The 24,758-nt window shown below is 38.5% G+C and overlaps 1 protein-coding gene and 1 pseudogene across 1 annotated transcript in view; one reads left to right on the forward strand and one right to left on the reverse strand.

Annotated features, from left to right (window-relative positions):
• The window catches only part of TRIM44 (tripartite motif containing 44), a 174,642-nt gene that overhangs the window by 47,430 nt on the left and 102,454 nt on the right, over positions 1-24,758 (forward strand). The window contains exon 3 of the mRNA XM_012552572.2: positions 17,038-17,277. Coding sequence (XP_012408026.1) covers positions 17,038-17,277 — 240 coding nt within the window. The remainder of the gene's footprint in view (positions 1-17,037; positions 17,278-24,758) is intronic.
• Positions 5,143-5,942, reverse strand: LOC105750946 (annotated as a pseudogene).

Consider the following 24,758-nt stretch of genomic DNA (forward strand, 5'->3'; position numbering starts at 1 on the left):
TTTCATCTGATAAATTTCTATGTGACCCTGGGTATATAAGTATATAAAAAAGTTATACAAATCAAACATTTACTGATAATAAATCATAATTTTGCAACCCCCACATGAGGTCTGGCCCACTGTTTAAGAAGCTGGCCTCTCAATGCCATATTTCTGTGTTTCCTCCTAATTCAGAATCTCCATTTCTGCAGCTCCTCAGGTGTGCCAAGTGAGATGTTGGAACACCAGACCTGGAGTGAGGAAGGCCTGAGTTCAAATTCAACCTCAAATAACTCTTGTGACCCTTGACACCTTTCTGTGATCCTGCCTCAGTTTCCTCATTTGTGTAACAGAGATTATAATAGAGATAATAGGATAAAATGCTAACTAATACTGTGATGATGGTGATATGAGATGTCTTACTTGAGTGAAAGCCTCTAGAAAGAAAAATGAAAATCAGAGAGAAGGAAAACTGAAGAGTGAATTTGTGAACAGCAGGAGCAAAAGGATTTTGACTTTCTTCACTGCTCCATCACTTTGCCTTAGGACCATAAAGGGAATGGTTAAGTGAGAGCTAAACCATTTTGTTATCACAAAATGTTTGTGTTATCACAAAAAGGGGGAATCTGATTGGTCAGGGAAACTCTGGTGGGGTTGGGAGGGATGTGAACTGAAACCACTGAAATTAATGTTGGAGACTGGATATCCACTCATAACCTTTCACAGATCACAGAATTCCCAAATAGGAAGAGCCTCAGTGACCATCTCATTGGAAGATTAAAGAAGAGGAGGGAAGCATGGTTCTGGAGTTGAAAGGGACTTCAGAGATGATCTGATCCAACCCCCTCATTTTACAGATGAGGAAACTGAGGCTCACAGTCACATGGGATTCACACCCAGGTCTTCTGATTCCATATCCATCTCTCTACCATATCATTTTCCCTCTACATTATTGGTCCTCCAGTCTTTTTCAGAAGACCTCACATGTACTGTCTTTTCCAATTAAATCCTTGGGGGCAAAACAATGGTTTGAGTCATTTTTTTGTTTCTCCAATGCTTATCACAGTGCAGTCAGGGGTCCTCACTAAATCTAGAACCAAAGTGACTGGGGCTTCCAACCTGCCTAAGAATAGGTGAACTGGATTATGCTAAAAATGGAGCAGGTCCAAGCTTCCATAATGGTTAGCTTTGTGAGTGTCTACTACCTTCTCCTCCTGGTCAAGATAGGGACACCTGGTATCAAAAAAAAATAGCATTTCTGTGTTGTTTGCTTTCATGGGAAGCCTGGGATCATCAGTGAAAGAGCTTTTCATTTTATGGTTTTTAAAAGGCTTTGCCTGTATTATCTCATTTGATCCTCAGAACAACTCATCATTGTATAGAGGTCTTGAGAGATTAAATAAATGACTTGCCCATAACCACACCGGTAGTAAGTATCAAAAGTGAGATTCTAAATAAGGCCTTCTAGACGCCAAGTGTCAGACAGCTAGGAAGTGGATTTCTTGATTTTGAAAGGAAGGTTTCCTCTCCACTTTTTCTCATTTTCCCTCACTAATTCCCAGAGGACATTCTTTCCTTCATCCTCTCTACCCTTGTGACTCTTTGGATTTCTTCCTTCACCTTTCCCCAGCAGCCTCCTCCCTTTGGAAAATCACCTGCCCTGGGGCCCCTTCCTTTGAATGGTCAATTCCTCCTGGAACTTCCATCTTAAGAATCCAAGCCGGTCTCATTCCCTTTTTCATTCCACTTCTGACTCTCTGTTCTTCTTTCTCCACCATGTTCCCTTCATGAGCATCTCGATCTCTTTGCCAGTACCTTTTTATGAATACTTCCCCCCAGACCCCATTAGAATTCAAGCTTCTTGAGGAAAGGCACTGACTTTCTAATTTTTTCATTCATAATATAATGTAAGTCTGGAACTTATATTAGCAAGTCTGTAACAAATGCTTATTGATTGACTCGATAGTCTGGACACATGGGCAGAATCCAGGACACTGAATCAATTAAAAAACACATGTTAAGTGCGTATTATGTGATAAGCTTTGGATATACAAATACGTAAAGTAAACCATGGTTTTGCTCTTGAGCATCTCAATGGGAAAAACAACACATGCAGGCACTGAATAAAAACAACATATGTAGGCACTTAATAAAGTAAAACTGGGGTATCCAGGCTAAGTCATTGGGGGTCTCAGTCATCTGTTTTAGCTGAGATAGAAATTCTTTGGTGCTTTAATTCAAACACAAGCTGGTGTAGGGAGAGAGCTGGTGAAAAGTGAAGGAACTTGGCTGGGGCCCACAGAGGAGCATGAGGAAGGCTCAATTTTAGTCCCAAATGGCTGATGGGACCTTTGAACCCCATTCCACAGCTGAGCCTAACAGCCCTGTACATTTGGATGCACAGGGATCTTTCCAACACTTCGCAGAAAATAGGTGACAGGGTCAAAGCGAGCGTTTCCCACCTGCTTCCAGACAGCTGTTTCCTGAGGTTGGTTATTAGGGTTTGGTGCTTTCCCCCCGCCTTAACCAGGTGAGTACAAAGCCAGATTGTCCAATCCAGGAAACTCCTGGTGCAGTCATCAAGAAAATTCTTCATTTCTCCAGGAAACCCATCTGACTGTGTGGAATAGGAAGATCCTAGAGACTGAGCCATTGCAACCCCTAGAGAAAAATCTGGGCCGAGGATGGGGGCCCCTGCTTGTGGGAGTGAGGACATCTTGAAATACCTTGAAAGAAAAATCCCCTTTACGGCTCTTCTTTCTCTGAACAGTGGCCGGCTCCTCCGTGCCAAGAATGAGAGCTTAGGGGGCTCCCCTTTGTAACTGGATTCTTTCAGCTTCCCTTTCTGCCCCTCCTTTGGCTCATCTTGGGGCCTGTTGTCCCAAAGTGTTGTCTGGTCGTTGGGATCAGGCTCTCTGAAGTGAAGGGTCGGCTTGCACTTCTGATGGGCCGCAGTTTTCCTCCCACGTTGCATCCTCTCATTCACCCCAAGAACCAGGCTTGGATGGGATTCCTCCCCAGACCGGAGACTCTCCAGGCCTTTGTACTCCTGTTAGCTATTGTAGCCTGGGCCTGATCTGGAACAGGAATGAAACCCGGGCTTAATGGCTCCTAGCCCAGAGAGAGGAAGCACAGGGTGAGGGAGGTGTGCTGTTCTGGAGTGCAAGCTCTTAATTCAGGGTTTTATGTACTTAATTATGGATGTCTAAAGTGCTCATTGGAGAGCCCCTCGGGTTTGGCTAGCTTGGAGCTGTTAAATCCAAGAAAGGAAGGAAAACTAGGGAATGAGATTTAACTCTTTGAGTGCAAATCTGGCTCTCCAGGGCTCGTTTGGAGGTAGGGAAGAAATGATGCTGGATGGTAGGTATATTAATCAGAGGAACTTTGAGATTGAGATCTATTGACTGGATGATTTTAGAGTAGGTAGGGGAGATTATAATGCTCTAGAAGTGCCAGAGGTTAAGCTTTCTATCTTCCTGGTGACCCAGGAAGAATTTCCACTGTTTCTTAACTGGCTGAGGGATCTTGGCTAAGCCCTTTCATGTTTCTGAGACTCATGTGCAAAATGAAAAGAGGGGTTAGGTTCATGGTTAGGGTATTAGATAAGAATATCTGGGTTCAAATTCTGTCTCAGACATAATCTTTGTGATCATGAGGAGTCACTTAGTTTCTCTATGACTCGGTTTCCTCAAACATAAAATGAATTCTAATTTCTGCATCCCCTTGGCAGCAATATGGTGGTGGTGGTTCCAGGGACTGACTACTTTCATCTCCCCTTCTTTGCCTGTAAAAATTGGAAGGTCCCTTTGAACTCTAAATCCGTTATCCTTTCTTCCACTCAGTTCTTATGTGGTGTAGTTTGTTAGTCTCTATCTTGCCTTCCCCAGATTGTGCATTCCCTCTTTCATTTTATTTCCATTCAATTCAACAAATATTTATTAAGTTTTTCCTGTGTCCCTGACACTGCTTTAGGGGCTGGGGACTTAAGGACAAGAATGAAACAGCTCAGGCTTTCAAAGAACTTACATTTGATGCAGAAGTTTATAATATGATCTTTTTCACCTTCTGGGCCTCAGTTTCCCTCTTTTGGGAAATAAGGGGACTAGACTATTACCTGTAAGACTTATTTCAAATCTAAATCTATGATCCAAAGTAAGTGGACTTGGAGGGGAGCTGGAGGAGGGAAGCACATAGGCCCAGCTACCACACTGTAGTCCTCAAAGTCTTAGAGACTTTAGGGAAGAATAGATCCCAAGAGAGCCCAGAATCTCCCAAAAGCTGTAGCAGTGACTCTCAGGATAGTAGAATGAAGTAGGGTGCCCCCACTTGCCTTCAAACGAACAGTGGGAGATTTCAATCAATTCATTTTTTGGGGTCTTATGGTAGTGGTCGACTAGTTACTTAACTCTGGGCAAATCACTCTATTTTCCTCTACCCAGTTTTCTCACATGTAAAATGAGATGATTGAAATAGATAGCCTCTGAGATCCTTTAAAGCTGTAGAACTGTGATGCACACCAAGAAGGAGCTATGGAGCCATTGTGATCTTTATTGGCCCTTCCAGAGAACCAATTTGACCTCACCTTATCTTCCCATCTCACCTGGAATCTTCCTACTAATTTGATGAAAAAATATTTCAGAATCACTTTTTTTGAGGTTGCTGATGCCATTTATTTTTATCTTTCTTTTTTTTATTAAAGCTTTTTATTTACAAAATATATGCATGGGTAATTTTTCAACATTGACCCTTGAAAAACCTTGTGTTTCAAAATTTCTCTTCTTCCCCCCATCTTCTCCCCTAGATGGCAAGTAATCCAATATATGTTAAATCCAATATATTTAATACATATTTATATAGTTATCTTGCTGCACAAGAAAAATCAGATCAAGAAGGAAAACAAACTGAGAAAGAAAACAAAATGCAAGTAAACAACAACAGAAAGAGTGAAAATGCTATGTTGTGATCCACCCTCAGTTACCACAGTCCTCTCTCTGGGTGTAGATGGCTCTCTTCATCACAAGATCTTTGGAATCGATATGAATCATCTCATTGTTGGAAAGAGTCACGTTCATCAGAATTGATTATTGTATAACCTTCTTGTTGTCATGTACAAAGATCTCCTGTAAATCCCCCCAGGCCTCTCTAAAATCATCCTGCTGATCATTTCTTATAGAACGACAATATTTCATAACATTCAGAAACAATTTTATGCTTCAGTTCATTTTGACCTCTTCCTATTAGAACATAGGAAGCTATTTTTACTAATTTATATTAAAAAGAAATGGAAGGAAAATGGAAAGAGTCAAAATTAGGTCTGATATAAGAGAGACAAACTCCTTTTTATTCATTTTTAATAAAGATTGTATTTACTGACCAACAGAGTAGTTCTAAAACTAAAAAAGCTAAAAAAAAAGCTCCTCGAAAAACCTCTTGTTTTTTTGCCTGTCTTGTACCTTTCCTCAAACTTGACCTTCACCTCCCTCCTTGCCTTACATTTTAGCTCAGGGTCACCAAACACATCCTTGTTGACAACTGTTTTGTCCAGTGGGATATGCAGAGAGTATCTAGTGGGCGTAAGGTGGTTGTAGTTATAAACTTTCATGAAAGACTTGATTTTAGATCTCTTGGTCATTTTCTTTTTGCCCACGGCTGCAGTTGCTTTGCCAGGGCAGTGGTCAACACCTGCCAACAAGGTATGGCTGTAATATCTGTCCAAGGTCCCATCATCAATGTTCTTCAGGATGCTGGCTTTGTGTCCAGAGTACCACTGGGCCAGAACCAGCACCAACTTCCAAGGATTTCATGAACTTGCCCATTCTCATGCGAAGCAGGCTATTCCTGGAGCCAAAAGGAAGACAGCATGCTTCCCAACAAATTCCCTTTGATCTAATTCTCCAAAAGTGAAATCGACTTCCTTGTGAGTGGTTCCTTTCTAAGTTTTGATTAAATTCTGGAGGACCATTTGTCAGATGTGTTGCATCAATTATGTGCATTAGAATATACACTCTTGGAGGGAAGGAGTTGTTTTGCCTTTTTATATTTATCTATCTATTTGTCTATCTATCTATCTATCTATCTCTATCTAGCTATTTTTCTATCTATCTATTTATTTATTTGTTCATTTATTATTATTACAATGCCATGGCACTTAGAGCTTAATAAATGTTTATTGACAAACTGGATTGAATTAAATAGCTTCTCCAGGTCCTCTAATTCACAGATTCTATGAATTGGTGGTATTTAACCTGGACAAGAGAAGATTTAATAGACATGTGATTCTTATCGTCAAGTGTTTGAAAAGCTGTCACACAAAGAGTAGATCTAGAGTACTCCTCCTCCCAGGAAGGAATATGCAGGAGCAATACAGTTTCAGAAAGACATGTATGGGCTTCTCCAAAATAAGGGATGCCCCAAAGTGAAATGTGATGCTTTCAGAAGTAGAGAGCATCAGTCACCAACTGGATGACCCCTCTCGTAGATTGTAGAAGGACTCATTCAGGAAGGGATTGGAGCAGATGGAGCACAAGGTCCCTCTTAGCTTTGAAATCCCTTTATTCTTAGTAAAGAACAGGATCAGGAGGAAGATACATGAGTATAATAGCACCAATTTCTCACCCTTCAATTCTCTTTTCTCCTTCTCTTGACATTCTTAAGTGTTTCCTATTGAAATAGTCATCTAGGCTTAGCAGATACAAAACAGAGTATTAAAAAAAGCTTACAATACATCTTTCTTCATAGATTCTGGTCTGACTGTTCCACACTTTTCTAGATTATAATGTTGGTTTAACTAAATTCATATGTGTGTATGTGTGTGTGTGCATGTGTGGTCTGGTTAAATAGTCTATCCTTTACTTTTTAAATTTTCATTTCTAATTTTAATCAGTTGGAATAGTGAATAGTTATAAAGATTTTTTATGGTTTATTGATGTTCTTTTCTCTTACTTCCACCATCTCTCTAACAAGGAGCAGACCTGCTTCACCATTCTGTCCTCTGAAATTCTTATTAGTCTCTGAATTGACCAAAGTCCATAAGTCTTTCAGCTATTTTCCTTTGTATATCATTTTGTGTATCATTTACATATTATATTATGTTGCTATATTATCTTATATTTTAGTTGTTCAGTTGTTTCAGTCGTGTACAATTTCTATATTACCTTATACATGATATCGTGTCATGTCCTATATTATTAACACTGCATCACATAATATATCATATATCATATTATAGATCATATCATGTCATTTCATGTTATATTACATCATCTCATATCAATTATATTATATATAATATTACAGCAGGTAATACCATGATATAAGTTGATTTTCTAGTTCTGTTTATTTTAGTCAGTATCAATTCATGTGAGTCAGAAGGTTTTTTTGAGACATTTAAAAAAGTTCTTCTGTAAGCTAAAATTCTCTCTGTTGAGACGTTTCCTTACTAAGAAACGATGTTTAATTTATTTCAAGGGTATATAGCCTCTGATAAATCATCACTATAAAACATAACAGCCCTGAAATTGTCACACTAAAAATAAAAAGGCCTTTTAAAAATAAACACAAATCACAGTTCTCAATCTGATATGGAATTTGCAGGGACATTAATAACACTTAACACTTTCTCCCCCCTCATTTCTTCACTATGGAGGTCACCTGCTCTGGGTGGATGGATTTCTGAGGGTCAGGCTTGGAGTGATCATACATGGCTTGAGCTTGGAGTATACGTTAAGAGTTCTTATTTCATGGTAAGATTTTTTTATCTTGTTGTTACACAAATGTGTGTACAAATCTCCATTTTGTTTAAAAACAAAAAAAACATTAAAAATCATTTGTTAAATCTACCTTCTTGCTCCCCCTTAGTTTTCTTAGGAGTATAGAATTGGTGGTGAAAAGAGACCTTGGGAATCATCTAGTCCAACACCCTCACTTTATTTATTTATTTATTTTTGAAGTGACTGCATTTTATTTTATTTATTTATTTATTTTTAAATAACTTTTTATTGACAGAACCCATGCCAGGGTAATTTTTTACAACATTATCCCTTTCACTCACTTCTGTTCCGATTTTTCCCCTCCCTCCCTCCACCCTCTCCCCCAGATGGCAAGCAGTCCTATACATGTTAAATAGATTACAGTAGATCTTGGATACAATCTATGTGTGCAGAACCGAACAGTTTTCTTGTTGCTCAGGGAGAATTGGATTTAGAAAGTATAAATAACCTGGGAAGAAGAACAAAAATGCAAGCAGTTTACTTTCATTTCCTAGCAACACCCTCACTTTATACATGATTTTTCCCCCTATTCCTTTTTTTTTTCTCTTTCCCTCCAATTTCTCTACTTTCTGTGCTTCTATTCTATAGTAATTGTTGATAAACAATAATAAAACATTTCTATAGAGAGAACACTTTACAAATATTATCTTGGTTGTTCTTCAAACAACCCTGTTTTAAGATGCTCTTAATAGCCCTATTTCACAGATGAGGAAACTGAGGCAGAGTGGTTAAATGACCCTCCTAGATCACAGAACTAATAAGTAGGGTACAGTAGGCAAAGTGTTAGAATTGGGGTCAGGAAGACCTGAGTTCAAATGTGGCCTCAGACACTAATTAGTTGTGTGATCCTGGGCAAGTCATCATCCTGTGTCTATCTCAGTTTCATCAGTTGTAAAATGGGGATAATAATAGCACCTACCTCAAATATTTGTAAAACACCTAGCATACAAGGTTTTATGTTTTTTTTTTGCTCCCCAATAATCAGAAATGGAACTCAGGTCTTTCTAAGTCTAATGTTCTATTCATATTCATTAAACTATCTGCTTCTAAAACCTTGGGAAGCAGAAAGTAAGTTCTGTGTGTAGACTGGGAGAGAATTTTAGCATCCCTAGAATTGGGATTGATTGATTAATTCATACTCTCAGAGAATTTCCTTATGCATCAGTCCCAATCACCCACCATGTGAAAGATCTTTAGTAATGGGGACCTCACTACCTTTTACAACAACCCCTGATTCTACAAAATTGATTGTATTTTTAATATATTTCTATTTTTAAAATATTCTCCAATGACATGTAAAAAATTTTTAATGTTACTTTTTTTTTTTAACAATTTGAGTTCTAAAATTTCTCCCTCCCTCTTACCCTTTCCACTTCTTTGAGAAGCACAATTTGATATTGATTTAAATGTGATGTTACCATCTCCTTTCAACTCATCCCCATTCATTCCTACTTCTCTGTTACCAATTGAGTATGTGTGTGTATGTGTATACACATATACCTACGCACATATCTATATCTATATTCTTCTTTGAATTAATTTAGATGTGAGCATTTAAGTGTTGTCTGATGTTCCTTTGAGGATTCTTTTATTTGAGATAATTTTCTTCAAAATTCCTCTCTCTTTCCTTTTGCTCCGGACATCCCCTTTTCTTGCTATATTTTTATATCATTTCTATATAATCTATTCAGTCCTATACCATCTTTCTATGTAGAATTCTCCTAATTGCCCTAATAAAGTGCTTAGAAATTAAATATATCATCTTCCCTTATAGAAATGTAAGCAGATTAGCCTTGTTGAGTCCCTTATGATTTCTTTTTCATGTTTACCTTTTTATGCTTCTCTTGAGTCTTACATTTGAAAGTCAAATATCCCATCCTGCTCTTCTCATCAGTAATGCTCAAAATTTTTCTTTTCATTAAATATCCATTTTTTCCCTTGAAAGATTATACTCAGTGTTTCTGGGTAGTTTATGTTTGTTTGTAATTCCAGCTCTTTTGCTTTCTTGAATATCGTATTCCAAACACTCCCCTCCGTTAACATAGTGGGTAGCTGCTAAATCTTGTGTGATCTTGACTGTGGTTCCACAATATTCGAGTGATTTCTTTCTGGCTTTCTGAGGTACTTTCTCTTTGGCCTTGGGAACTCTAGAAATTGGCTATAATATTCCTGGGAGGTTTCATTTGCAATCTCTTTCAAGTAGTGATTGATAGATTCTTTTCTAGTTTGTTGTCTTGTTCTTACACAGTAGAATAGTTTTCCTTGGTAATTGTTGAAATATAATGCCTGGGCTTTTTGTCTGATCATAGCTTTCAGGAAGTGCAATAATTCTTAAACTATCTCTCCTTGATTAATTTTCCTAGTCAGTTGTTTTTCCAGTGAGGTATTTTACATTTTCTTCTGTTTTTTCATTCCTTCTATTTCTTTTCAAAGGAGTTTGCTTTATTTTTTCTTGGTGTCTCATAGAATCAATTAGCTTCTAATTGCCTCATATTAAGGTTTAAAGAATTATTTTCTTTAGTGTGCTTTTATGTCTCTTTTTCCCCCCATTTGGCCCATTCTGCTTTTTGAACGAGTAATTTTTCTCAGTGAAGTTTTATATAACCTTTTGCATTTGGCCAATTATGTTTTTATGGTGTAATTTTCTTTAGTACTTTTTGTGTCTCTTAGCAAATTGTTTATTGTCTTCATAATTTTTTCCTTTGTTCTCATTTCTTTTAAAAATTATAAAGCTTTTTATTTTCAAAACATATGCATAAATAATTTTCAACATTCACTCTGGTAAAATCTCTTGTTCCAAATTTTTTTCTCCTTACCTTCCTCCCATCCCTCCCTGAGACAGCAAATGATCCAATATATGTTAAATATATGTAATTCTTCTATACATATTTCCACAATTATCATGCTGCACAAGAAAAATCAGATCAAAAAGGAAAAAAAAGAGAAAGAAAACAAAATTCAATTTGTCTCATTTCTTTACCTATTTTTCTTTTATCACTCATATTTGATTTAGAATATTATTTTTAGGTCTTCTGGGAATTCTTTTGAAACTTTTATCCATTCCACATTTTGCTTTAAGGTTTTGCTTGTAGTTGTTTTGAGTTCTATGTCTCTTGAGTATGTATCTTATTTTTCATATCACCATAGTAGCTTTTTATGGTCAGCTTCTTTTTGGTGTTGTTTGTTCATTTTCCCACTCTATTTATGAATTTTGACTGTTTCTGGCTTCTTGAAGAAGTAGCATTCTCTCAAGCTTCAAGCTTTGTCCAAAGTGCTGTTTTTAGGATCACTTTCTAATAGTATAAAAGTTTTCAGTGCTTCCAAGGTATTGTGATCTGGGGGGAGATGTGGTCACTGCTCTTTTAGTCTGCACTGTGTTTCTTTTGTGATCCCTTGGAATTGCAACCAATACTGCTCCTAAGGTCCCTGCTCTGTTTAAAGCATTTCTCAGACATCTTTCTCCCATGAACTTGCACATGATACTATTCTTCAGGCTTCCTGAACTCTTGTGATCCAAAAATGATATCGCTCTTCCTAACAGAAAGTGCTCCTTTCTATCCTGGAATTTTGTACCAAAGGTGAGTATAGGCAACGGATCTGCCAAACAGTATTTGGTATTGTATCCAGCGCTAGTACTCTTTTTCTGCCCAGTTTTGCCATCTCTGGCTCAAAAACACTCAAAGCTGTGGCCGCTTCCATCAAATCCCCCCTTATCATGCATATGGGCTCCAAGTCAGCCATTCTGTTACAGATCTCTCTTTCCAAACTCCTATATTGTCTTGAGATGAAAGGATGTCTCACTCTGACTTTTTGTTGGCTCTGCCCCTCTGAGAATTGATTTAAGGTATTATTTTAAAGTTGTTTAGAGCAGAATATTGGAAGAACTCAACTGAGAGTTTCTCTACTCAACCATCTTTAATTCAGTTTTTTTAAAAATAAATTTTGTTAATATCTTTCATTTTTTAATCTCCCCCGAATTTCCTCCCCTTTTCCTTCTCAGAGAACCATCTGAACATGTCAAAGAATATTTTTTAAAAAGGTAAAGAAAAAGAGAAAACCAGAGAAAGAAAAAAACCAAAGCATCAAATACATTTCTTAAGATATGCATATCTTCCACACCCAAGGACTCCTCACTTTTACAAGGCAGGGGGAGGAGCTGTCTTCTCATTTCTTTTCCTTGGGGCCAAGCTTTGTAATTTTGCAGCATTACTTTGTGGTGAATGTTCTTTGCATTTATACCATTGTGGTCACTATGTATGGCTTTTTCTTGGTTTCTTTCAATTCTATCGCCATTAATTCATGCAAGTTTTTCCAGTGCTTCCTGATATTCATATTTGTTGTTTCTTATAGCACAGTATTCCATTCATAACTCAGTTTGTTTTGCTTTTCCCCAATCAATGGACACCTACTTTCTTTTCACAAAAAAATAGTGCTGTTATAAATATTTCAATATATATTAAAATTTTGTCAGTGACAAAATTGAGGATATCTTCCTGGCAGTGGAATTTCTGGGTAAAAAGCAATGGACAGTTTACCCACCATATTTACACAATTCAAAATTGTTTTCCAAAATGGCTGTACTAAACAACAATGCTTTAGTGTCCTTTCTCCAGTCCTTTCAATGTTGACTATCCTCATCTTTTTGGGATTTTTTTTTTTGCCAATTTGAGGAAGAAAAGAGGGAGAGATGAAAGGAGAGTGGGGAGGAATACAGAGAAAAAGAAAGAGAGAAGAGAAAACGCTTAGACATTACCCCGACCCAAGTCTTTCATTTCACAGATGAGGAAACAAGCCCATTCTTACAGATTACACAACTAGCAAAGGGAAGAACTGGAATTTGAACTCAGGTCTTCCAACTCCACGGGCAGAACTTTCATGTTGTACTAACTAGCATAATTGGAACAAAAAGTGCAAAGATTATTTGCCTCATTTTATATATAGAGAAACTAAGGCCGTGAAATTGACTTGCCTGAAGTATTAAAGCTGTCAGGATTTGCACCCAAGTCTTCTGCTTATTTTAAGACACAACCTTGGTTCTATCTATCCACTATCATCTCTCTTGACTACTTCTCTCCATACTCTTATGAATAAGTCTAAACGGTCTGGAATAAGGATGGATGCAGATGCAATTTAGACTTTACCAAAGCTTTCATTTCTCTGATTTCTCATTTCACTGGCCTTTAGTGCCCTTCTCTCAGTCACATTCTGTGCACTCAGTATCATGTCCAGACCCTTTCCACCTCTTCCTAGCACTCCAGGAAATTCATCTCACTCCCCTGGCCGCTTCCTAGCTCTTGCTAGCACCGGCTAGCCGGAGGCCAAGTGGACTTAATGAATGCACTTTACTTTCCTGATCCCCAGCCCTCTTTCAGGCCAGTCTCTATGTATTACCTAACCCATTTTCTCACATCTGACAGGTGTCGTGAGGATGATTTGCCCACAATGGAGGCTCCTGGGGAAGAGAATAGCTGCTGCAGAGCCCCTTCCCTAAACTCTAGGAAGAGGAGGGCTGGTAAACAAACAAAAAGAAATCATTGAGAAATGGGTCAGACATACAATCATGAGAGTGAAGTTAGTTTTCAAAACTCAGAATGGGATGCTGGGGAAGCAATTTTCACTTGCTTGATGACCTAAAACCAATATTGTCCATTTTGGGGGGGATTAACATGCCCTGAGACTCCTAGAACCTTGTAGCAGACCCATCTCTCCCCCAAGGACACAGAAGAGAGGGACTATTTTATTTTTGTCTTTATGTGTGTCCCTAAAACCTCTACAATATCTGGCCCATGGTAGGTGATTAATCAATACTGATTGATTGATTAATTAGATTAGGTGGAATCCAGAGTACTACAGAGATATGACATACTGTTACTATTAATAGTTAAAGGATGTGTGTATTAGACTGGGAGCCCTTTGAAATAATTCTCTGTTAATGAAATAACTTTATGGATTTATAGATGAGTCACAACCTTAAAAGAGATCCTTAGAGAAGGGAGATAATAGGACATATTTTTGCAATTGTTAATTTCTGCCAGATCACCTTACTCTTATTCCTAAAACTAATTTGAAGGTCTTTGATGTAAAGCCAAAAGGAGACCTCGGGGGTCATGTAGTCCAATCCACAAATTTTTTTTTTTTTTTTACATATGAGAAAACTAAGATCCAGAGATGAAATGGCTTGCTCCAGGTCACACAAGTTGTAAATTGCAGGTGTGGGAATCAAGCCCAGTCCCTCCACACCCAGCATTCTATGCACGGCTACTTTTTAGCTTTCCAAAACATAGCACGGTTGCCTTATTAGGTTCATTTTGGTAGGTGAAATTTTTTTTTGGGGGGGGTAATCTCTGCAGCACATGCTTTGTAACTAAATGGAGTCTCTCACTGGGGCTTTTCTGTTTCTTCACCTACCCATTTTCAGAGCCTCTGTGGCTGAATGAGGTAGAATAGATTAAAATGCAAACAAGGTTAAAATGCAAATGAATGGCCAACCTGCAGAAGCCCCTGGAATTAGGTGACCTAATCATAAACCCTATATCTATTTAAAAGAAATTCTCTTTTTGGTCTCGTTAAAACTGAATGAAAAAGCACCGAGAGAAACTGGATTAGGTTTTGGTCGTTCGTCCTATTTAGAAAGTGTAAATTTATGCAATAACTATTCATTTCTTGCTCAGAGGAAGCTGAGTATTCTTCTGGCTTAATAAGATTTTCAGCAAGGTAGGTTTAAAATAGCTGGAGAGGTCTTGCCCCTTCCAAGGTGGTCCATGGAGATCGGCTGTGGGGGGGTTTAAAGGGAGATAGAACCTATTCCTTGCATGCACTGGGGTTCCAGGTTTTCGGGTCTGTAACAGTCCATGGTCCTGAATCTCTAGAGCCAGAAGTGGCAAAAAACAAGTGATTGTCAACTGATGTAGCTGCAGGTGTATTAGATGTGGAGTCAGGTAGACCTGGATTCAAATCTCGGTTGAAACTCAATTTCTAGATGACCATGAAACAGTTGACTAAGCTCTCTAAGCCTCATATTTCTTCTCTGTAAAATGGGAATAGGGCTAATGATCCCTGCAGTATCTACTTCACAGGGTTGTTGTGAGGTTCAAAAGAAACTATATATAAATATACATATACATACATATCTGTGTGTATATACATATATGTGTGTGTATATATGTACACACACGCACACTGCTTTATAAACCTTAAGGAACTTTCTCTTTCTCTCCTTCCCTCTCCCTCTCTATTTCTCTCTCCTTTCTTCTCTCTCCCAATCCCTCTTCTTCTCTCCCCTCTGTTTCTCCCCCTTTCTCCCTTTCTCTCTCTCTCTGTCTTTTCTTTTCTCCCCTTTTTCTCCTTCACTTTGTCTCCCTTTCTCTCCTCATCTCCCTTTTCCTCTATTTCTTCCTTCCTCTTTCCCCTCTTCTTTTATCTCCTCCCCTTTCTCTTCCTATCAATCTTTCTCCTTCCTTCTCTCTTTCTCTCTTCCCTCCCTTGAGATAGATGTACACACTTGTATATATGTATTTGTAGACATATAAATATAAATATATGTTTACACACACATATATATATATATATATATATATATATATATATATACACATACACATGTATTATAATAATTGTGTGTGAGGAGGTGAGGAGGACATAGAATCCAGACTCTTTTCAGTAATTTGGGGAACTCTGAAACTGAAACCTGCCTGCGTGGATGCACACGGGCAATTTTTCCATGATTTGCAACTTTAGGAAGTTGCCCAAGACACTAAGCTGTCATTCAGAAATGGATTTAAGAGATCACCTAGTCCAGTTCATGAAGTGGAAAGAACATGTATTTGGCAAAGTAATGTGTATCTTAAAGCTCATTAAGTATCAAAAGCAGGATCTGTCATCCAAACAGCCAGTCCAATCCATTCTCTGTTGGTCCATACTACCTTTCTATATTCTTTCTAAAGTCTCTTTCAACATTCAATCTTTTGATGGAGACTGACCTTGGACCATATGGAGCCATATTGGGAAATCTTGTGCTGCTGCATCTAAGCTTAGATTGGCCTTCTTACCTTATGTTCTTCACACATCTTTCTCAGTCTCCCAACCATCTCTTCACCTTTTCACAGGCTATCTGTCTCCTGTGCCTGGAATATCATTCCTTTTCACCTGCACCTATTATAAACCTTCACTTAAGCTTCACCTTCTATTTGAGACCTTTTTAATGCCTCAGTTGCTAGCATCTGTCCCCCCAAATTATCTTGTATTTATGTATGTATATGGTATAATATCAGAATATTATGTGTATATTTATTTTATATATACTATATATAATATATATGTATATTGTATTATATTATATATATGTATATAAAAATAAAATACACATATGTGTGTATTTTGGTCTCTCTCTCTCTGATACAATGTTAGATCCTAGAGGACAAAGGATGTTTCCTTTTGCTCTGTGTACCACCAGCACCTAACCCAGTGTCTAGCATACTCCTTCCTCATGTCCACTTCTTGGCTTCATTTATTTCTTTCAAGATCCAGCTAAAATCCCATCTTCTAGGAGAAGCCTTTCCTGCTCCCCCTTCCTTGATGGTAGTTGTTGTTTTTCTGTCATTCTGGTCATGTCCAACTCTTTGTGGTCCCATTTGGGGTTTTGTGGCAAAGATACTGAAGTGGTTTGCCATTTCCTTCTCTAGCTCATTTTACAGAATAGAAAACTGAGGCAAACAGGGCTAAGTGACTTGTCCAGGGTCACACAGCTAGTGTCTGAGATCACATTTGAATTCAGTAAGATGAGATTTCCTGAGTCCAGGCTTGATATTCTATCTACTGCAGCATCTAGCTGCCCCTTCAGGATAGTGCCTTCCCTCTAATCATTATCTCTATTTGATCTGGTTGTTATACCGGTTGCTTTTCATGATTTCTTCCCCATTAGATTGTACTCTCTGGAGAACAGTCAGTCTTTCTCCATATCCCAGTACTGTTGCCCAGTGCCTAGTAAATAGTAGGCACTTAATAAATGCTTTCTATCTTATTAGGGGGCTGATCATTGGTTCATTTCAGGCTTCATGAAAATGATATTACAGTATAATTCTTTGGTTTCCTGTTTTTTTCTGATATCAGGACTCTAAGTCTGGAAAAGACCGAGGGGAACTTGTAGGAGATGTTGGTAGAGTGCTGTTGTTGATTTTTAAAAACATCATCTGGAATTCCCTGTTATTTTCTCCTGGTAAAAGGGATAAGGTCAGTGTTCTGCCTCAAGCTCTCCTCTGTATTCACACTCCTCCCCTTCCCTCTCTCCCAGGTGAGCCGGAGCGAGATGAAGATCTGTATCCAGCAGGAGTTTGACAAGGTTCGGAAGCAGGTCTGTGAGGAGGAGCGCAAGGCTCTTCACCTAGTAGACCTCCAGGAAGCCGTGGCCACCGCTCATGTGACAGAGGTCCTGGCAGAAATCCACGTCCACATGGAGAAGTTGATGGCTGAGATGGCAGAGATCAGACACCAGCTCGACGCCTTCAATGAACTGGCTTCCATGAAATCAGAGGTAATAGGGAGGAGAGGGCCCAGAGAGCTAGTAGCACGGGGACCGAGGCAAACAATTGGACCATCTCTTGGTTGGTGGTGGCCACTTAGGGACCCGAGAGGATAATTCTTCTGTCAGAATTGAAACCCATCTCCATAGCAGAAGCTAAGAGGTCTCATAAGTACAATCTGCCCACATAAGCATGTAGAAATTATACGATCCCAGAGTCACAAATCATAGAAATTCAGGGTTGGAAGAGACCTTGGAGGCCTGCTAAGCCATTCAAACCTGGCCAAGAAAGCCATCTACTCTGGCCCCAGCAAGGGGTCTTTGTTTGAAGGCACGTGATTTTGGATGGAATTCAGATTTAGCAAGTGTCGGCTTCCCCCTCCCTTCTTCATGTGATGGGTGGATTGTAACAACAGTGAGAGAGTCTTGTGGAGTTTCATGGCAGCATGAGGAGGGCTGGCTCAGGACAGGAGGGCTCTCCTGCTGATCCTTCAAAGGCATTGTAGTGCTGAGGATGGCCAATCCCTCAGGGCATCCCGCTGAGGAGTGATGCAGGAATGGGAAGAAAGTGAATTCTGAGAGGAGACACTGGTACCCAGGAGGCAGATGTCCCTTAAATGATCCTGGCAGGAAGGAGGGCTTCCTTAATACCTTTCAAAGGGTTGTTGGGAGGATAAAATAGGATAATGTTTATAAAGAGATTATCATATTTACAAATATTAATGTTTATAAAGAGTAGCGCATAGTAAGTTCTATATAAATTCTAGTTATTATTATTGGTTGTTATTAATAATAATAGCTTTAATTATTATTACTATTAAGAATAATAGCTATGGGGGCAGCTAGGTTGCACAGTAGTTAGAGCACCAGCCTTGAAATCAGGAGGATCTGAGTTCAAATCTGGTCTCAGACACTTAACACTTCCTGGCTGTGTGACCCTGGGCAAGTCACTTAACCCCAATTGCCTGGGGGGGGGGAGGAAAGCTATGCTTATTGTTACTATTATTAGTGTTATTACTATTAGTAATAATAATAGCTATAGTTATTGTTACTATTAGTTATGATGATGATGAAGATGTTGCTGGAAGAGGCTTTAAGTGAGATTTAAAGCCTCATTGATATAAAAGGGCCTTTAAGAGTCACACAATTAATATCTAAGACTGGAGTTGAATTCAGCTCTTCTTGCTTAGCAGGTGACCACTCTGTGTGATATGCACTCAGAATAAAGCCAGAATCAGCTAGAAATGTAATAGGGTAGTATTTAGTAAAATAAATAAAAATGCAATCCAACATAGATAATGTTAATATGTGGTTTTCTGGGTCGCTGTGTTGGGCAGGGTTCCTCATGGATGGTCTAATGGCCTCCTTTCCTTTTGAGTTTGGTCTCAGCCCCCTCTCTCTAGTCTCAAAGTAGAATGATGATGAAATTGTTTTTAAAATGAAGCTTTTTGTTCTATCTTGGGAATCAGAAACCCCAGGTTCTAGCTTGCTCTTTCTGTTGTTCCTCAAACTAGCAAGTAATTCCCCCCATCCTTCTCTATATCTCTGTTTCCACATCTGAAAAATGAAAGGTTTGGATGAAGTGACCTTATTTTCTCATTGATTTAGAACTGGCAAGTCTTAATATCATTTAGTTGCCTTTCTCCTTGCATAGAAGAAGAAACTGAGGGCCAGGAAGGGCCAGAGTTTTGCCCAAAGTCATCCCATAGGCCCTGAGAGATTCTGGGATTCCCATGGATTTTCGTCTGCCTCTCTTGTTTTTTTCTTTAGTCATCCTTTTAAAGAACCCAGTTCCTCCCTAACATTAGGCATCCATTTAGGGTCTCCCTACTGCTTGTTAACCCAGTTTGAATCGCTCTTAGCCAGGGAGGGGTGAGAAAGCCCTCAGGAGCCTGCTATGCATAAAATAAGCCATTAGTAACAATAAGCAGCGTTTAGCTGCCAAAGGCCTCCACAATAAACTGGTGTGCCTAATGGCCTCCTGTTCCAGCCAATCTGGTAACTCATTGGTCAGAGCAAATTTCCTCCACGTCTCATGTACTCAATGGAGAAATTCAACAAAGACTCCAGATCAGAGAATCTTATTTTCCTATGGTATGATAGAGGATTAAAAATATTGCCAGCATTGGGAAACCTATTAAAAGGGGGCAGGGTATGTGTGTGTGTGTTTGCTTGTGTGTGAATGTGTGTACGTGTATATGTAAGTATATGCTTGTGTCTATGTATGTCAGGATATACACATGTGTAAATTCAAGGGTATGTGTGTTATGTATGTGTTTGTATGTGAATTGTATGAGTCTGTGTGTGTGTTCATGTTTGTGTGCGTGTATGACATTAGAAGAGAAAATATGGATATCTATTTAAGTATACGTTATACGTAATTTATAATAAGAATGTATTATATTATGCATTGATATAATTATAATAAATGCAAGGGTTCGTAACCTTGTTATTTTAAATGTCTTAATAACTGTATTCAAATAGAATTTATGAAGTTTCCTTTGTAATCTTACATATTCTGAGAAGGGCTCCTCCGTAGACTTTCCCAGGTTGCCTCTGTGTTTGTGTGTATTTATTCCCTTTCATACTCTCCTTTAGAAAGGTATTGTGGGAATAGTGGATAAAGGACTTGCTTTGGAGCAAAGAAAACTTGGTATGACGTCCTGCCTTTCACACTTTTGGCTGATTCTGAAGAAGTTATTTTCCATCTCCATGGCCCAAGTAACTCCCCATGACTCTTAAGTGGCAGAGAAATGGCCAAGCTGAGACAGTGAGGAGTACAGTGGGATCATCACCTTTCTGTTCATGGAGGCCAGATTCACTTTTTTAGTTCCTAAACTGCTGAAACATGTTGAGCTTGTAGTCCACTAAAACCGCCAAGATCTTTTTTAGATAGCAACAGCAGCAGCAGCAGCAAGAGCAAAAATGTTGTCTATTCATTCTTCTTCTACTTGATAATTGAAGAAATTATTTTTTGTACCCAAGTGTGAGAGTTTACATTTGTTCCAATTGAATGTGAGCTCATTAGACTCAGCCCTCAGATCCTTTTGGATCCTGACTGTTATCCAGAATGTCCCCTGTAGATTTGACAAGCACACCATCTACATCCCATCTCAGTGGCTGATTATAATGTTATATATTGTTATATATTATAATGTTAAAATGCTCAAGACTAAGCACAGATCCCCTAGGTGATATTGAACCATTTTACTCTTAGGGCATGATTAAGTTCTGAACTTTTCTGATTCTATCATCATGCCATCTGTATTTCTGCATATTCTCTGCAAGAATAATGCTAAAAATCCAAAGAAAAAAGAGAAACAGATCCTGCCTTTATGGAGCTTATATCCAGAGCCAACAATAACAAAGTACACTCATATTAGGCACTTACTGTTTACCAGACACTGTACAGATATTATCTCATTTAATCTTCACAACAACCCTGAGACATAAGTGCTATGCTGTTATTATCTCCATTTTACAGTTAGAGAAATAGGGAGACAGAAAAAGTGGCTTGCCCAAGTTCACACAGCTAGTAAGTGTCTGAGGCTAGACTTGAATTCAAGTTTTCTTGACTCCAGGCCTAGAACTTTGTTCTTTGCTGCCTACTGGCTTGGAGCCAGTTCTCTCTCTACAATGATATCCTGCTTTTCATAGATTCACATATTTGTGGCATGGAGGGATGGACAGATAGACAGATGGATGGATGGATAGATGGATGGATGGATAGATGGATGGATGGATGGATGGACAGATAGATGGACAAATGGATGGATGGATGGATGGATGGATGGATATAGATAGATGGATGAATAGGTGGGTGATGGATGGATGGATAGATGGATAGATTATTGAACAAAGAGATTCTTTGATTAGGCTTTTGCTTTGACAAAACAAGACAAAGAGACTTAAAAAGTTTATTAAAAATATGTCAAGGTAGCAACATGGTAATGGGCTGATCTGGGGGAGTCAGCAATGGCTGCAAGATGGAACTAGGTTTTATTGATAACTTTCATAATGAGATAAAGTTAATTCAGATAGATTCAGGTCAGCAAAAGGGGATAGGCCATTGCTCTTCCACTTCCTCCCAAGATAGCCTAATATCTTTTTTATTATATGATTATAACAATATATTTTATAGTATACAGAATTGATATATTTTATATTATACTTTATATGTATAATATATCTAGTTTATATTATATATGTGTAACATATTTAATATTATACAATATAACCTATTTTCTTTTGTTTTATATATATATAATACAGCATATTTATATTGCATATTGCATATGTATAATATAAGCACGTTTATATTATATATGTGTAACATATTTAATATTATACAATATAACCTATTTTCTTTTGTTATATATGTATAATACAACATATTTATATTGCATATTACATATGTATAATAAAAGCACGTTTATATTATATATGTGTAACATATTTAATATTATACAATATAATCTATTTTGTTTTTGTAATATATTATACATACAATATAATATATTTTATATCACATACATATGTAGTCAGTTATATTGTATAAACATATATAAAATTTATGTTATATAACTATATGATATTAATTATGTTATATTTTTATAAAATCAATTCGGAGTGAGATACATGCAGGATAAGTAGCAAATAATCCACAGAGCAAAAGTGCCAGAGTGAGGAGGGCCTGGGAAAGGCGGACAGTGATAGAAGGGATTCTCTTTGGATGCAGGTTGGACTCATCGCTTTCTGCCATTTGTCTCCATTGCCACAGGCCCCGATCCCTCCCCGGCACGGAGCCTTTAGATCAGTCACCGCTGAGGTTTTCGGGCCGAGGCTATTTTCAAAGGGATGTTTTGCGTCTTCTTGCGAAGATGCTCGGGGCGGCTTTGAGGCTTCACCCCAGAGGGCTACACGGAGGCGGGAGGGGGGAGCGGTGTCCATCTCAAAAGCATCGTTGAGCCAAGGATGGGCTAAGGGGCGAGCCGTCGGGGCCAGGCTGGTAATTGGCTCCTGCTGCCTTCCGGGCTAACAGCGCGGCCATAAGCTTTGGAAGCTGCTCGGGCTGCAAAGGTCACATTATTCCTGGGTCTGACAAAGGCGGGTCCGTGTGTGGGGTGTGTGTGTGTGTGTGTGTGTGAAAGAGAGACAGAGACAGAGAGAGAGAGACACACACACACACAGAGGCAGAGAGAGACAGAGTCAGAGACAGAGAGACAGAGACAGAGAGAGACACACACAGAGACAGAGAGACAGAGACAGAGACAGACAGAGACAGCGACAGAAAGAGACAGAGACAGAGAGACAAGGTCACAGAGACAGACAGAGACAGAGAGACAAAGAAAGACACATAGAGAGAGACAGAGACAGACACAGAGGTACACAGAGACAGAGATACCCAGATACACACACACAGAAACAGGAGAGAGACACACACACAGAGAAACCACCCCTGGGTAATCAAGAGTGTGGAGAATCATTGAAAAATCAATGACATTCAAGGATGTGACTGAGAAAATTAAACAGGAAGAAAGGAAACAGACTTCACTCAAGGGAACTTGTTTTGATGTATGATGCTGGTAGGGGTGTGCTGGAAAATATTTAATAACTAGTTTTCAAAAAAAAATTCAACATACCTGCAACAATTTTTACATCTAATTATTTTATTTTTCTCAATTACATGTAAACAAAATTTTGATCTTTTTTTTTAAATTTTGAGTCCCAGGTTCTTTCCTTCTATCCTTCTTCTCCCCTTTCTATGAGAAGGCAAGCAGTTTGATATAGGGTATACATGTGCAGTCATGTACACTATTTCCACATTAGCCATCTACAACACACTTTTAAGTTTAATTCATATTGTTAACTTTTCAGTCTAGACAATCATTAAAAATAAATAAATTAAGCTGTGATTTGTAGCATTTTGCCCATTTCCAAGGTGTAAATGCTCACACTCAAAATTTAACCATTGGCTGAAGCCAGACCCAGCTTTTCCGCACTATTGGCTGCTGGAGAATTAGAGATACTCTGTCTCCCTTGAGCTTCTAACTCCTGAATACTCTCTGCCTCTTGTAGGGAAGAGAATTAGCATGGATACTAGATAGATAGAATAATAATAGATTTATAAAAAACTTTACATAATATTGTCTCACTTGTTCTCACAACAACCCTGTCAGATGGTTAATTCTATTAATTATCAAATAATAATCATATCATAATTAATAGATTACAGATAAGAAAACCGAGGCTAAGAGATCTGCCCAAGTCACATCGTGTTTGAGTTGAGATTTGAATCCAGATTTTCTTGATTCCAGTCTCCATTTTACAGATGAGGAAATGAGGCAAAGACTGTTAACTGACTTGCTCAGGGTCTCATAATTTGTAGTGTCTGAGGCTGGATTTGAACTCACAAATATGAGTCTCTGGGCATCTAAGCCCAGTGTTCTGTGTACTATGGCACCCCCTAGCTGTCCACAACAATCTGTAACCTGCATTCTAGCTCAATTATTCTGTGAAATCTGGAGATTGAGCATGTTGGAGATTCATCCTCTTTAAATTCCACTTTGATCAGCTCAGAATAAATAAATGAGGGAATAAATGAATGAAAAAGAATTTCTTAAATATTTAGTTTCACTAAGTACCGTAATAAACTCTCAAAATACAAATTTTAAAAAGTAAAAAAATATGTCCATTCTCTCAAGAATACTCTCATTGGGTGAAGGCAGGCAGGTATATAGAGCGCTGGACCTGGAGTTAGGAAGACTTATCTTCCCAAGTTCAAATCCAACACTAGACACTTATTAGCTGTGTGACCCTGGGCAAGTCACTTAATCCTATTTGTCTTGGTTTTATCATCTGTACCCTCATGTGAGCTGGAAAAGGAAATGGCAAATGGCTCCAATATCTCTGCCAAGAAATCCCTTAATGGAGTCACAAAGAGTCAGACATGACTGAAAATGACTGAACAGTAAACCATAAATATAGAAGGTTTTCTTGTGGGGCATATAGGAATGACCAGAGATTCTATGGATGAAGCAGCAGGGCAGACAGCAAGGTCCAAGAGCATTTAGTCCACTTCAGGAACTTAGATGGAAACTCCTCATGGGCCATCAAGGCATGGAGGCAGGGCAAAACCTTCAATGGCTCACTATTGCCTGCCATATCTTACCTAGGACCGATCTAATTTGATTGTATTGTCCCTCAATAATAGGGCCCCCTGGCCAGCACTTCCTGCTGCCAACAGGCTAATCTTTTTTCAATACCTCATAATCATCCTCCAGTCAGTGAAGGGGGAATAGTATGGTAGAAAGGACGCCGGACTTGAATTTGAATCTTACTTGTAACAAACTGTGTGTCCATGGGGCACTTCATTCAGGCAGGGCTATTGGAGCAAGATTTCAGAAGCTTGGGACTGTCAGGAATGAGTTAGGTTTAAATTTAATTACAGAAACAAAGGAGAGACACAGTATATTTTTTAGAAAGGCAGTGGG

Source organism: Sarcophilus harrisii, chromosome 6 (assembly GCF_902635505.1).
Source record: "Sarcophilus harrisii chromosome 6, mSarHar1.11, whole genome shotgun sequence".
NCBI classification, from domain to species: Eukaryota; Metazoa; Chordata; class Mammalia; order Dasyuromorphia; family Dasyuridae; genus Sarcophilus; species Sarcophilus harrisii.